This window comes from Vigna umbellata, chromosome 7 (genome assembly GCF_029865625.1).
Source record: "Vigna umbellata cultivar VRB3 chromosome 7, Vumbellata_1.0, whole genome shotgun sequence".
NCBI lineage: Eukaryota > Viridiplantae > Streptophyta > Magnoliopsida > Fabales > Fabaceae > Vigna > Vigna umbellata.
Window position 1 is genome coordinate 22,627,608 of NC_142171.1, and position 15,682 is coordinate 22,643,289.

At 37.7% G+C, this 15,682-nt stretch overlaps 1 protein-coding gene and 1 long non-coding RNA gene across 4 annotated transcripts in view; one reads left to right on the forward strand and one right to left on the reverse strand.

Annotated features, from left to right (window-relative positions):
• Window positions 1-1,657: 1,657 nt before the first annotated feature.
• LOC148195441 (enoyl-[acyl-carrier-protein] reductase [NADH], chloroplastic-like) overlaps window positions 1,658-15,682 on the reverse strand; it is a 14,742-nt gene continuing 717 nt past the window's right edge. The window contains exons 2-10 of one of the 3 annotated variants that reach the window (XR_015780763.1): window positions 15,106-15,180; window positions 14,924-15,035; window positions 14,786-14,837; window positions 14,647-14,698; window positions 14,462-14,519; window positions 14,108-14,206; window positions 13,847-14,015; window positions 6,653-6,857; window positions 1,658-2,117 (exon numbers count right to left, since the gene is read on the reverse strand). Coding sequence is in view for 2 of the 3 variants with exons in the window: in XM_088094277.1 (XP_087950403.1) it covers window positions 13,861-14,015; window positions 14,108-14,206; window positions 14,462-14,519; window positions 14,647-14,698; window positions 14,786-14,837; window positions 14,924-14,933 (426 nt within the window). In the remaining variant the exon portion in view is untranslated. Of the gene's footprint in view, window positions 2,118-6,600; window positions 6,858-13,574; window positions 14,016-14,107; window positions 14,207-14,461; window positions 14,520-14,646; window positions 14,699-14,785; window positions 14,838-14,923; window positions 15,036-15,105; window positions 15,181-15,682 lie in introns of those variants that run through there. The other 2 variants (XM_088094277.1, XM_088094276.1) reach the window with 2 other exon arrangements.
• Window positions 4,006-5,588, forward strand: LOC148195442 (uncharacterized). Its single transcript, XR_015781006.1, has 2 exons — window positions 4,006-4,402; window positions 4,473-5,588. It is a non-coding gene; the product is annotated as an uncharacterized LOC148195442 (long non-coding RNA).

Here is a 15,682-nt window from a genome sequence, read left to right on the forward strand (position 1 = left end):
ATTTGTTCAGCCTCGTAAACGTTCGTCCCCCTCCGAATGAAGTCTATAAGATTATAGACGTCCGTCCCCACCCCCCCCCCCCCCACCCCCCCTCCCCACAACAGACGTCTAGAGTTTAACTTATTTACGAATATGCCACCGGTCAATTATTTACGTTGGGGCTTTTACGGACAGACGTCTATGGGGGGACGTTGAAAGCCAATTCTGCACTAGTGTAATAAGATATTTATAAAGCTTAGCGCAATCAAACCTAATAATTGCTTATTAATACATGTTACGATACCTACTAATTGCAGTTATACTATTAATTACTCTTTGATACCCTAAAACAGCTACCTGGACTTATCGGCTATCATCGGTTACGTTGACCGATATATTCCATAAAGTACACATCATCAATTACGTCAACCGATATATTTCATACAATACACAAGCCCCTTAAGCCCTGAGCAACTGTTAGTAATTGCAAACAAGATTTACTCTTATGTCAGTTGTCCTTTACAACCGACCGAGTGATCACTCATGGGATTCGTGCCCGTTGAATGTGAAGGGTCGATCATCCCTAGCCGTTAGATTTGAGTGTGATGAACAATTGAGATTAAAACTTCGAAACCACTTTTTTCGGCTATAAATATGAGGTGGGGTTCTTGTCATTGTCACGCCTTCCCTCTTCTCTCCTCTGTCGATCCTTCTACCTATCTCTGTCAGGTAACTATGTCGTCTGTCACGTGGTCGTTCGATGAGTCTGTCGGTAAAGAAGGTCGGGGATATGTTGATGATGCGACGGAGTTGTTTTCGTCCGTAGGGTCTTCCATCCTGGGCTCTGTTGAAGGAAGAGATCAACCATTGACATGGGAAGTTGTTGGAAATACTTCCGCCGAGGTCGTTGGCTCCTTCAATGAAACTGAGGAGGAAGGAGAAGTGGAAATAGAAATTGACGCGATCGGAGAGTGGGATGGAGTTACCACTGTTCCTCCTCCAACCGTTCCTAGGTATGATTGGCCCCCCATGAGGTAGGACTTTATACATCCTCCTTTAGCACTAGCTTATCCTTAGAGGAACTTGTTGGTCGGGTGTGTATACTAGCCAACGCGAAGGATGTTGAGAGTATCAAACTAGTTATCCACAAAAGGAACGAGCGGGCATGCCATAGGTGGGAAGGTTACAATACCAATTTTTTCTACGTGTATTCCACCTTGTTCTTTGACTTAGGTGTTCGTCCCCCCTTTTCGAAATTTCAAATGGGCGTTCTTCGTGTGCTGAACTTAGCTCCCACCCAGCTTCATCCAAACGTGTAGGCTTACATTTAGACGTTTACCGTTGTTTGCATCGCCCTTGCCCTTACGTCTACACCAACTTCCTTTCTCTATTTTTTTCGTGCCCTGCCTCACCCCAATAAATCGTGGACTTCCCTGTTGCCCGTTAAGGATCAGCAACTATTCACTATTATTAAAATAGAATGGCTCAATTTTCTCACACCAAGAGGGGGTGAACTGGTGAAGTGTAAAAACAAAAACTTTTAAAATATTTTTTGCAAAATGTGATGCCTTTACACTTTTCTTGAATCGCAAGGTAAATGATTAACAATGTAGCGGAAACTTAATCGAATATACAAAGAACTTAATCGAATGAATAAAAGAGAGTAGGGATCAGAAAATTCAAACGTTGTGTTTTTATACTGGTTCGACCAAGCCTATATCTAGTATCCTTCCAACCACAGGAAGCAAATGCACTATAAAGATCAAGGTTTTTACAACAAGGTTTTTATAGCGACTTCACGTAAAAAATATAAAACACCTCTCTAACATTCTAATATGATATAGGCAGTAAACAACAAGACCAACAACAATAACACTCTCTTATGTTGTCTAACCCTTTGAGGCACCCTCAAAGTCAAGAACACCATTGTTCTTCTTCTTGTAATCACAACAGGGAAACCAAGCCAATCTTCAAAAGATTGCAAATCCTAATCACGCAGTAAACACCCAAATGTGTAGATTGATCAAACATTTGAAACACAACAAATCCTGCTCCTCAACAAATCTCATAATTCTTGATCACCACGGTCAATCTTGATTCTTGGAGTTTTTCCCTTCTTTGTAAGATCACACAGCTTTCTGTAAAAATATGAAAGTGTTAGAATCACAAAAGTTCTTACAGAATTCAAATCAGCATCAATTTATAGTTAAACACATATCAGACGCGTTTTAATCGACTTTGCTACTAATGTAATCAAATACATCATTTAGTTATAACAATTTAGCAGCAATCACAACAATTAATAGAATGTACAATTAATTCAATCGACTATCATTTAATGCTTGGTCAACACAATTAAAAATATGATTGTTATGTTAGTTGTGACAAGCATTTAACAGTTTTTCAAAACATTAACCAACTTAGTCGAATACAAATCACATACAATCGATTAAGCAACAATACTTAGCATAGTTTTGAAAAAATTTCTTCTTGAAAAATCTCACAGCACACTTGAAAAGATTTTATGCAAACACACGAGTTTTAATTGATTCACCCCATAATGTAATCGACTTAAAGTTGTTGTTTTGCCACATATTTAAAGTTCAACTAAAGTGCGTGTGGTTTTCCCTTTCCAAAAACATATGTCGTGCATACATGATAACAGTTGAAAAACTGTTATTTTTATATTTAAAATTGACTTCAATTACAACCTTTATGACTTAGAAATTAGCTTGAAGTCATGATTTTGTTGAATTAGTGGAAATAATAGAGTAGACAGGTTTTATGCTTGATTCCCTTGTTTTTGTAGGTTTTTAGATGAAATTGATGAAAGAAGTGAAAAGGGATAGAGATGGAATCAGAAAAGGACAACAAAAGTGCAAAAGAGGAGAAAACATAAGTACCGCTAAGTGCCAATTACCGCTGAGCAACACTCGCAAGAATCGTTGACACTGCTGAGGGGAGAAAAGTCGCTGAGGGGAAGAAGTGTCACGTGTTACTACCACTGAGGGGTACTTTTCTGGGCTTGGGCCTACTTTTCTGTATTTTTTAGATTATTATATAAGCTTTAGGATGTTCTAGGGTTTGTATCTTTGGCTGGGAACGAAGCAGAAACACACTTTTCACCCCTTGGGGGTAGAATTGGAGATGGTGACGGCTCTCCTCTTCTCTTTCTCGGGTTTTTCTATCTCTTCCATTCTTTCATTCCATTGTTCATCTAGTTTCACCATGAATATGGTGAACTAAACTTATTTTGTTGTTGGGGAATCAATGTAAATCTTTAGAAACTCTCTTGTATGAAATTTGTTCTTCAAGATCATTTATATGATACATGCTTTTTTTCATTAATTATTAAGGTTTTTCCTCTTTGCTCAAAGCATGCATAATTTAACTCATTCGATATCATGATTATTGGTTTTGTCGATACAGAGACGTACGGGGAAGTCTAGATCTGGAGAATCTCTCCCAACAGTATATTACCAACCTAGAGATAGGAGTATGATAGTTGGTTGCCTTTAAGGTTCTGTTCACTATAATGCATGATTAATTGCTAGGGAGACAAGAGATTGTAAACTAGTGGTTATGATTAGGCTTTCTTCACCGAGAGATCGGGTTTAAAGTAATTTAGAAAGTGACATTAACATTAATGAAAAGAATGATGAATTCCTAAATACAAGAGAGTGGAAAAGATGAACTTGATAAACCCCAACAACATGTTCATCCATATAATTCAATTCACGCTTTTGTTTCTTCTTGCCATTGATCATCATATGCATACATATTTACTTTTCAGTCTTTTGCATTTAAAACTTATAACACTTTGTTCTCAAGTCTTAATTAATTAATTAATCACATAAGTGTCTAGGCCTTGAGTCTCTTGGGAAACTATACTTGGTCTTACCAGGATTATTACTTCCTACGATTCGGTTACACTTGCCGAGAGGTAAACAATTCTTATATAAAATCACATATTTAGCAAACTGATATGCAATGAACAACACAATCATGTTCTCATATTTGCTCATACAGATTTACCACAGGAAAAAACAACATATAACATGTAAAGACAGAACATGTAACATCGAATATACATGTGTTATTAATTATGTATTGTCACCATAAAAAACACAGATATTTTTTAGATTAAGTTAAGCCAAACCTATGCTCCCCCTATCAACAATCTCAACAACTCAAGGTATAAATAACGGATGCGGTCGGTTTAGCTTTTATTTGGATGATGAGCGACCCAAATTTCCCTTCTATTGAACCGAGCATCCTAAGAGGGTGATTTCCTGGACCAAGTTTGCTATGACTCCAATTAAGTTGGAAGTGGTCAGTCAGCTTGATCAGCTACCCCGACAGACCTCTTTCCGAACGCTCATCGGCTACCTGGGTTCCAACGCTCTATGTACTAGAGTGTTCGGTAAGCCTTTTATATTTGTTTTTCTTGTGCTGTCATTTGTAACTTATTTAAATTTTCTTTTGTGTCGAAGATTTCTTTGGCGCCATGGAGAAAGGTAAAGTTTTTTTTTACCGATGATGGCTCGACGAAAAGAAGAGTTTCAGAAGACCGGAGAAGGTACCTCCTCCGGTATCATTCGTCCTCCGCTCCCAAAGTCCACTATTCCTTCCTACACCGTCAACGCTGCTCTGCAGATAGCCCTGGAGCCTCAACCTTCTTCCACCCCTCCTACTTCAGCCCCTGCTCCCGAGGTTGCCCCTGTAAAAGCGGAGGAAAACGGAAGTCCTCTCGAGAAGGGTCTATATATTCACATAAAAGGTGAAAGAGGAAAATTCCCGAGGGGCCTTTGATTGTAGGTCCGTTGGACTTGAACGTGAGAATAGTGGAGCACCTTCAATAAAATCTCACTCTTGACAAGAAAAAACCTTTCAAAGGAATGAACGTTGGTGAAGCCTTGGACATGGTGTATGAATTAAATGTTCGATCCACCATTTGTATGGTCTACGCTATGGGTGCACTAAGTACCTAATGACCGAGGAGCTAGACTCTGCCCGAAAAGACCCAGAGGCTTCCTTGAAGGCAAACGAGGATCTGACTTGACACTTGGAGAAGGTCCTGAAGAATGCAGAGGACGATCAGGAAAAAAGTTGTTGCCGCTCTTTCCAAGGCCCAAAATGACAATCGTCTACTACAAAGATCCAACGAAGATCTTAGGTTAGATCTTCAGAGAGCAACCGGGAAGAACAAAGACTTGGTCAAGGAGAGAGATGCCCTTTTGAGTGAGAGGTTGACGATTGAGAATAACTTTCTAGGCGATGAGATTTGCAATGAACACCTCCTTGGCTTCGAGAAGGGTATTTCCCAATACCATTACTTTTTCAAGGTGCCACTTGATCAACCTGGTTATGATATTATGAAGACGCTGGTTGACGGACAACTTGTCACTATGTCCCTTCCTACGGAGACCGAGGTGACTGCACTGCCCATGCCATCCGTGACAGAGGAACCTCAACGTGTTGAGGATATCTTAAATAGTAATAGGTCATGTATGAAATAGGTTTTCCTTGTAGCACTTTCTATATTTCCTGCTCGACACATATTTTGTACGGCTCCGCAGTTAATGATCAATATAGTTTTTCTTGTCTTATTTTCTCCTTGCCTCTTTACCATACTCCAATTAACGATTTATTACTTTAGTATTCTCCGTGAGTTCACGAAGAACAGTCCTCACTGAACGACGGACACTAGGTCACTTAGAACATTTCCAAGGTCGAAGAGGTCTGAGTGAGAGTTCACAAAGAATGTTTCTCACTGAACGACAGACACTAGGAGTTCACTTAGAATGTTCCCTAGGTCAAAGAGGTTTGAATGAGAGTTCACGAAGAATGTTCCTCACTGAACGATAGACACTAGCTAGGAATTCACATAGAACGTTTCCTAGGTCAAAGAGGTTCGAGCGAGAGTTCACTTAGAATGTTCTCTAGGCAAAGAGGTTCGAGTAAGAGTTCACAAAGAACGTTCATCACCGAACAACGGACACTAGGAGTTCACTTAGAATGTTCGCTAGGTCGAAGAGGTCCGAGTGAGAGTTCATGAAGAATGTTCCTCACTAAACGACGAACATTAGGAGTTCACTTAGAATGTTCCCTAGGTCGAAGAGGTTCAAGTGAGAGTTCACGAAGAACGTTCTTCATCGAACGACGGACACTAGGAGTTCACTTAGAATGTTCCCTGGGTCGAAGAGGTTCCGATGAGAGTTCACGAAGAACGTTCTTTACTGAACGACGAACACTAGGAGTTCACTTAGAACGTTCCTTAGTTCGAAGAGGTTCGAGTGAGAGTTCACGAAGAACGTTCCTCATTGAATGACGGACACTAAGAGTTCACTTACAATGTTCCCAAGTTCGAAGAGGTTTGAGTGAGAGTTCACGAAGAACATTCCTCACCGAATCGCAGATACTAGGAGTTCACTTAGAACGTTTCCTAATTCGAAGAGGTTTGAGTGAAAGTTCACGAAGAATGTTCCTCACTGAACGACGGACAATAGGAGTTCACTTAGAACGTTCCCTAGGTCGAAGACTACCAGGTAGGTGTATAGATATAGAACAACTGAAAACATCTGATATTATTACTTTAATGACTAATTACATAAGGTAATTAACTAAAATAAAATTTAAGATGAAAGAAGCATTCCAAGTGTTTGGCACGAACTTGCCGTTCGGAAACTCGAGGTGGTAAGCTCCATAGTCGAGATATTTCACAACTCGGAAAGGGCCTTCCCAATTGGCTACAAACTTCCTGTGGACGCGGTTTCTTTGAGCTTCCGCAATTTTGCACCACACCAAATCACGTTCGACAAATTGTCGCGGTCATGCCTTGGTATTGTACCGACGCGCTATCAACCTTTTTTGGGCCTCTGCACGAAAAATATTTTAAATAAAATAAACAAGCTACCTATTAGCGACAAAAAATAAGTTCATTATATTATCACATTTGTAACCAAATTAGTGACAATTTTTTTTCAAAAATTAATAATATTTTTTCCCATTAGCTAAAGAAAAAGAAGTCATTAAATTTTTATATTTTTGCAACTAAATTAGCCATCGAAGTTTCAATTCTAAATTGATTTCCCATAGTAGAAGGTGACCACGTTTTTTAATGAGATTAACGACCAAACTTTTTAATGAGAGATTAACGACCAAACTTTCAGTAATTACTTAACGACCAACTTTCAGTAATTATTTAACGACCAACTTTCAATTTTATTGTTAATGATTTGCGATTATGATTTTCGCTACAAATATTTTTAATCGTTAAAAGTTTTCTAACCGACTTTACGCATTTTAGCCATTACGAAAGGTCACTAAAATCTTTTTTTAGTGATATAATGATAGCAATTCAGGCCCAAATAAATAAACCAACACTATCAACCAGACCAGTGCAGTAGCTGATCCAATGATGTCAACAAGGGTTCGCAAGATGCCAAGATATTTAGCTAATTTCAAGCTTTGATTAGTGGGGGTATGAGTGAGAGAATATTTTTATATGACATGTCAAGATCTTAGTGGGTTTCTTATGGGTTTGTTATTAACCATGTTTCTGTTATATAAGTGCTGATATGGTATGAATGGAATAAAGAAAGTTTCCTCTTTTCTTTATCACCAATTCTGCAGGAGGATCCATGACCTCGAATCAAGGCTTTTTAACCTATCAGTTTTTTGCTTTCGTTGAGAGTGTTCCCTTTTCTTTTTTCATAATTTTTCCATGTCAGATCATAACACTCGTTCCAAATCCATCACCAATTTGGAAGAAGCTGATCTCAAACTCACCGTTAACCAAAATGAAATTACTACCCGTTTAGATGCCATTATTTCTCAGCTTTCCAATCGAGATACACCCACTCCGCATTCTGATGACCACCGCTCATTTCACTCTGATGCTACTCCATTCACACCACATCTTCGTTTGGATGTTTCTCGGTTTGATGGAACAGACCCCATGGGTTGGATCTTTAAGATATCCCAATTTTTTTAATACCATCGCACACCGGAAGTGGATCGACTTTGGATTGCGTCTTTTTACATGGAGGGCCCAGCTATTAGTTGGTTCCAATGGTTGCATCGGAACAACATGATTCCTTCGTGGCAAGAGTTTCTACAAGCTTTAGAGGTTCATTTTGTTCCTTCTTATTATGAAGATCCTCGTGGTTCTCTCTTTAAGTTGACACAGAAGGGTTCCATACAAGATTATTTGAATGAGTTTGAACAGCTTGCTAACCGCATTGTTAGTCTCCCTACAACTTTCTTGTTAAGAAACTTTATCTCTGGGTTAAACCCCGAGATCCGCCGAGAGGTTCAAGCATTGCAACCACAAACTTTAACACATGCTACGACATTAGCTAAGTTGCAAGACAACAAACTCTATTACCAGCGTCGTTACTTCCGTAATAGTCTTTCCACCTCTTCTTCATCTGGCCCACCGCTGCTTCCAATACCTTCTCGACCACTGACACCCGTTTCCACACCATCTAAACCGCATTATAAAAGGTTGACTCACGAGGAGACGTTGGCTCGTCGTGAGAAAGGATTGTGCTACAACTGTGATGAAAAATTCAGTCCGGGTCACAAGTGTAAGAGTCGTATCTTTCTGTTAGTTGTCGTCGATTAGGATGATGACGTCCGGGGTGAGTCCCCGCGTTTAGAGGCGGATCCAAGTATTCTCCATCTGGAAGGTGCCGATCTGGGCCAGAGTGAAGTACTCACAACTTTATCCAAGACAGAGTGACGAATTTCTTGAACTTGGATAGTCAGCCCACTAACACATTGCGAGTAATGGTGGGAAATGGTAGCGAAATTGAATGCCATAGCATCTGTTCAGGGGTGAAATTAAAAATGCAGGGTCATAAGTTTATGGTGGATCTCCACGTACTCCCCATCAGCGATGCTGATGTTGTCCTTGGTATCCAATGGCTCAAAGATTTGGGTCCCATTATTACTAATTATTCTTAACTCACTGTGAAGTTTATTAAGGATGGGAAATTTGTGGAGTTCAAAGCTGATGCCCCTCCAAAGCCTAGTGACATTTCGGCTCAAAAAGTTAAATGTATCCTACACACACATGGTGCGGCAGGATTCTTTCACATTCGTATACTACCTACTACACCTTCCCATATTTTACGTAACACACAAATCGCCCCTACTCATCCTATTCCTCAAATAGCCACCCTCTTACACAAATACTCTCAATTTTTCCAGAAACCAACATCCCTACCACCTTCTCGTAGTATGGATCACCAAATCCACCTCCTTCCCAATTCCTCACCAGTCTCAGTACGTTCGTATCGATATCCCCATTTCTAGAAAGTAGAAATTGAGTAACAAATTGAGGAGATGTGTTTGATGGCATGATACAACCTAGTCATCCCTTTTTCCTCCTCAATCTTGCTTGTCAAGAAAAAAGATGGTAGTTGGAGATTTTGTGTTGACTTCCGAGCCCTTAATGTTATCACCGTCAAGGACAAGTTTCGAATTTCCAACAATCAATGTGCTCTTGGACGAGTTGGAGGGAGCATCATGGTTCTCGAATGAATTGCTAAAACCATTTATGCGTAAATTTCTGATTGTTTTTTTATGACATTATGGTTTATAGCAAATCCTTGGAGGATCATATTCAACACTTGGAGTTGATTTTCCAACAATTGACACATGGCACGTTTTTTTTTGCGTGGGTTTAAGTGTTTGTTTGCTCGACAACAAGTTGAGTATTTGGGGCATGTGGTGTCCGCAGCTGGTGTCGCACCAGAACATTAAAAAATTCAAGCAATGTTGGATTGGCCACCTCCTACTACGGTCAAAGCATTATGTGGTTTTCTGGGATTGATAGGATTTTATAGGCGATTCATAAAAGGCTATGCAACCATAGTGTCCCCCTTGATAGCACTTTTAAAGAAGGATGCATTCCTGTGGACCATTGAAGCTCAAGCCGCTTTTGACACCTTGAAGAAAGCCATGACTGAAGCACCAGTCTTAGCCTTACCCAATTTTGACTTACCTTCCGTTTTGGAGACAGATGCATCTGACTTAGCAATGAGGGCAGTTTTGATGCAGGAGGGACATCTAATAGCGTTTCACAGTAAATCATTTTGCCCAAAGCTTATACGTTCCTTTACCTATGTCAGGGAACTTCATGCCATTACAATTGCAGTTAAGAAGTGGCGTCAATACTTACTTGGACACTCCTTTACAATCCTCAGGGATCATCATAGCCTCAAGGAGTTGATGTCGCAGGTTATCCAAACACCAGAACAACAAGTTTATTTATCGAAGTTGTTGGGTTTCGATTATTCAATACAGTATAAAACAGGGAGGATTAATGTAATGACAGATGCTTTGTCCCGTCCTTTTGATTTTGGGGACAACCAATTTTTTGTTCTATTTACCGTCTTTTATTTCTGGAGGAACTTCACAAAGCTCTTCTTACTAGTCTTGATTTTGTTCAATTGTTTAAGGATGTACAGAACAACCCGAATATTCAGGAGCACTACAACATTCACCAAGACCTCTTGTTGTACAAAGGAAAAATATGGCTCAATCGTGACAATCCCTTCATTCCAGTATTGTTAGAGGACTTTCACAAGACTCCACTAAGCGGGCATACAAGGTTTGCCAAAACTTTATCGAGGCTCCAACACAATTTTTTATTGGAAAGGCATGCGTGAGGATGTTCAACAATTTGTTGCTCACTATGCAACTTGTTTGCAAACCAAGTATGAAACTAAGCAACTGACAGGGTTATTACAACCCCTCTCTATTCCAGTGGAACCTTGGGTTAACTTGTCATTGGATTTTATTACGGATTTGCCACTTTTCCAAGGATATACGGTCATTCTGGTGGTTGTTGATCGCTTTTCGAAAGGGGCGCATTTTGGAATGCTACCTGCACATTTCACCTCGTTTAAGGTTGCACAACTCTTTTTAGAGATGGTTTCTAAATACCATGGATTCCCTCGCAGCTTGGTTTCGGATCGAGATCCAATCTTCATTAGCAAATTTTGGAGAGAACTATTCAGATTGTGTGGTACCAAGTTGCGCATGAGCACCTCCTTCCACCCTGAAACTGATGGCCAGACAGAGGTTTTAAACAGGGTATTAGAACAGTACCTACGTTCCATGGTTCACAACAAACCTAATGATTGGGAAAAATATTTGGGTTTAGTAGAGTGGTGTTACAATACCACTATTCATTCAGCCATTGGAATGTCTCCTTTTCAAGTCATGTATGAGAAGGAGCCTCCTTCGATTCCCCAATACTTTGCAGGCTCCTCGTCGGTGGAGGCAGTTGATTCTCTACTTTCAACTCGTCAAGACATGTTGATTGACCTTTGAAAGAAAATCCAAAAGGTACAAGATGAAATGAAGGTAGTTCTAGATGGTAAGCGGCAGAAAATGGAATATCAGGTTGATGATTAGGTATATGTGCGATTACGACCCTACCGCCAGAAGTTTGTTCGAGGTTTAGCTTATGAGAAACTGCGCAAGCGTTTTTACGATCCCTTTCGCATACTTGAACGACTCGGACCTGTTGCTTACAAGTTAGAGCTGCCTTCAAATTCCAAAACTCATCCAGTTTTTCATTGTTTTGTGCTTAAGGCTCATCTTGGTCCTCTTCCTGATCATCAAGTTGATTTACCAGCAGAAACCCATGGTAATAGTCCGACAATTACTCCTATGGCTATACTTGATTCTAAGATAGACAAGTCTACAAACCCTCCTGAGAAATTAGTTTTGGTACAGTGGAAAGGTTGGCCCCCAAAGACACCACTTGGGAAGAGTGGAATGAATTGCAGCTAGGACAGGTGACTTTCCTAGGGACGTTAATGATAGCAATTAAGGTCCAAATGAAGAAACCAACACTATTAACCAGGCTAGTGTAGTAGCTGATCTAATGATGTCAACAAGGGTTCGCAAGATGCTAAGATATTTAGCTTATTTCAAGCTTTGATTAGTGGGGATATGAGTGAGAGAATATTTTTTGTATGACGTGTCAAGATCTTAGTGGGTTTGTTATTAACCATGTTTCTGTTATATAAGTGCTGGTATGATATAAATGGAATAAAGAAAGTTTCCTCTTTTGTTTGTCACTGATTCTGCAAGAGGATCCTTAACCTCAAATCAAGACTTTTAACCTATCATATAATGTATTGGTCATGAGCTTTCAATCCTTTTTACGCATGTAAGGCTTATAGCCTTAACCCAGTGGATGCATGCACATAGCCTTATTTTTATGCCTATATGTAAAATATTCTTTATTGCAAACTAGAGAAGTAGCTTCTAAAGTACATAAAATAAAGCAAATGTATACTTGAAGAGTCCTAATTTTTAAAGTAGCTCCCCTAAGTTCTTGCTTTAGCTTCTAAACTTGCTTTCCTGTTAAGCTCTTCCTAATATGTCCCTTTGGTTTGAATTCTTATCTCTCTTTCTCATATTCTTGTTTTGCCTCCCAAATAGAAAACTCCTCCATCAAAAGGAATCAAGTCAGTAACATTAATGTTGTGCTTGTTTTTGTTGATAGACTATCAGACAGACAAAAATAAGAAAATGGTGTGTGTTTATTTCTAGCAATGAGACCAAAAGTACAACAACAAAAAAAGACAAATGTTTATTTGTTCCAAGTGAAATGAGAAGAAAGAAGAAAAAAATTCCAGGTAAATGTTAATAATTAACATCTTTGTCCTCATTATTTTCTACACAATAAGAAAAACTAAACTTTGAAGTAGTATACAAATATATATCATTTAATCGACTATTGATTATGTTATGTATATAATATAATTAATATAATATAATAAAATAATAAAAATTAAAGTAATTAAATGCAATTATTGCTTTTGCATGAGTAGTTCCAGTTTTCGGATGGATATTCTAATTCTTTGTTTGAATACATCTTTCCCAAAACCTTTCTTCTTTTATCCTGTTCTCTTTTAGTTCAAGTAATTCCTATAACCGGTTAGTTTCACAATTATATATATATATATATATATATATATATATATATATATATATATATATATATATATATATATATATATATATTCTTTTTTAAATACAATTTTGTTAGGATGTAAAAGATATACTTAAGCAAATTAATTTTACTTCCAAACAAATACTTAAGCAATAGTAATTATAAAACATAAATTACTAATAAAGTCTCTAAAGAAAGTAATAAAATTATCAAATATAATCACATAAATTAATGAGTCATCAACCTACCTCATTGACCTTGTTCTCATCCCTAAATTTGGTGATTAATGATATACCTTTTTCTTCTAAAAGAAAATAAAAAAAAAAATCTTAATAAGAATTTTGTTATCCTAGGGTTTAGCTAAGCTTCGTGCGATACATTCGTTATATATCTATTTGTTGGAAGCAAGAGCTGAATAATTTGAAATCTTAAACAACATGTTCATAAATAAATAACAGTTTAATTGTTGTATTTTTCAAGTAATAAAGTTACCATTTTTTTATAACATGGAAGTTAAACCTTCAAAATTTGAGAAATTTAAATTGATTTCAATTTTTAAATACAACTGTATTTGAAAGTACAAGGACTTCGTTAGAAACATTTCAAAGAGACATTAGAAAATTCAACCAACCTATTCAATTTTTTAAGAACTAAAACAATCTCAAATCCTCATCCCTCAAGGTATGACTCTTCAAATGAGAACATACATTTTGCAGAGGATGATGAAAAGTGTATCATAATTGATGAAAAACAGTGGTAAGGTAACAAAGTTCAAACAATGCTTAGAAATTTATGGAATTGTGAAAACTAACACCTCATGGATTTTATTTTTCTTCATAATCCTAGGCCATAGGGTCTAAGTTGTAGCAGAGAAAAACTAAGGACCTCAATCTATAATTTCAATGGTGCTCCTTTGGAATGTCAAGTTGATGGAATATTGGACTGTCAACTCCAACACCCATAGCGTTTAGGCCATTGTCAACATAAATAACAGAACCTGTAATGGCTGATGCCAAAGGTGATGACAAGAATGCAGCAGTGTTGCCTACCTCCTCTGTTACAAAATCTCCAATGTGTAAGTAGTTGCAGGCAAAAAGGTGCAGAAGGGTCATTTCAGAAAGGAAGAGTCTCAGAGTGAAACATTACCAGCATGTAGTTCTTTCTGAAGTGGTGCATTGGTGAATGAATAATCAATCATCATGTCAATGAAGCCAATTGCTTTTGCTGCACGGCTTCCCAGAGGACCTAGTCATTCAAAACAACTCAACATGTTGATCAATTTCTACTGAATTCATTGACATGCAACTGAAAACAATTTAAGTCAACCTGTCTATCAATTTGTTCTGAATTCAATGACATGCAAAAAAATAAAAAATAAAAAAACCAACACTTCCTTCTTCACCAAGCAATTCACGTCATTAAGAATTTGTGTCATTACATGGAGAAAAGGAAAGCAGAAAAAAAAAATCATTTGCTGATGAAGTGGTAAGCCATCAATACCTGCGGATATGGTATTGACTCTGATTCTTTTCTTTCTGCCAGCTTCAAAAGCAAGAACCTGAAAAGCAGAAAACATTACATATAATATCAAATATCCAAAGGGTAAAAAGGGGGTTAGGAATAAGAAGCTAAATGCACATAATTTGAAAATTTGAAAAACTGAAAAACTGAAAAATAAAACTCACTCTAGTATCACTTTCTAAAGCAGCTTTTGCAGAGCTCATGCCACCACCATATCTGCATGCAGAACATTTTAAAACATTAAGGAAAAAAATGTGATCAAAATAAACAAGTTTGAGAACTTTTAAAGCATATCCAACACACCCAGGAATGATCCTCTCTGAAGCAATGTAAGTAAGAGAGATTGCAGATCCATCTACAACCAAAACAGTAAGGTGAGAACAATAACTGATTGAACAATGAAGCAACAAAATGGAAACCCTCTTTCAGTAATGAACATGCCTTGGTTCATGATTGGAAGAAAATGTTTGAGTAATGAAATATAAGAGTAACTTGATGCAGACAAGGCAGCAAGATATCCTTTTCGAGATGTCTCAGACAATGGTTTGCTGACCTAAAACAAAGTTGAGTGTCAGGTAAAGCTAAAAGACATGAGGTAACAAGAAACCTCAGTATTGTAATACCTCTGGTCCATTAGCAAGCGAGTGCACAAGTATGTCGATAGTGCCAAAATCTTTCTTGACAGATTCAGCAACTTCCTATAAAGTAAATCAGATCACAGTGTAAACTCTACATGTCACAAACTGAGACATATCACAATCTGAGACATATCACAATGTAGATGCCACTCAATAAAGCATCCTATGTTTCAAACACATATTGCCTATAATTGATCTCCATTATAAGTTAAACAAAAATCAAGTAATTAATTAATCATATAATCAGAAAGAAATTACGTTTTCAGTCTCAGGTTTGGTCATATAGTAAGTTTAAAACAAACAACAAAAAGTAAAGAAAAAGACCCTTCATCTTGTAGATGATTACATCATGTAAGGAATTTGTATGACTTATTTATGATTAAACTCATGTACCTTATTGAATAAGTTATTAAAGCTTCTAGTCAACAGCCCAAATAAACTTTGGTATTGACTTTGACAAGGTTATACATGTTCATTAACAGGCAGAGAGCAGAGAAACAACATATAAAAAGATTTTTTTTTCTTTTATTAAAATGTAAATTCAAGAGTAGAATATATCTCT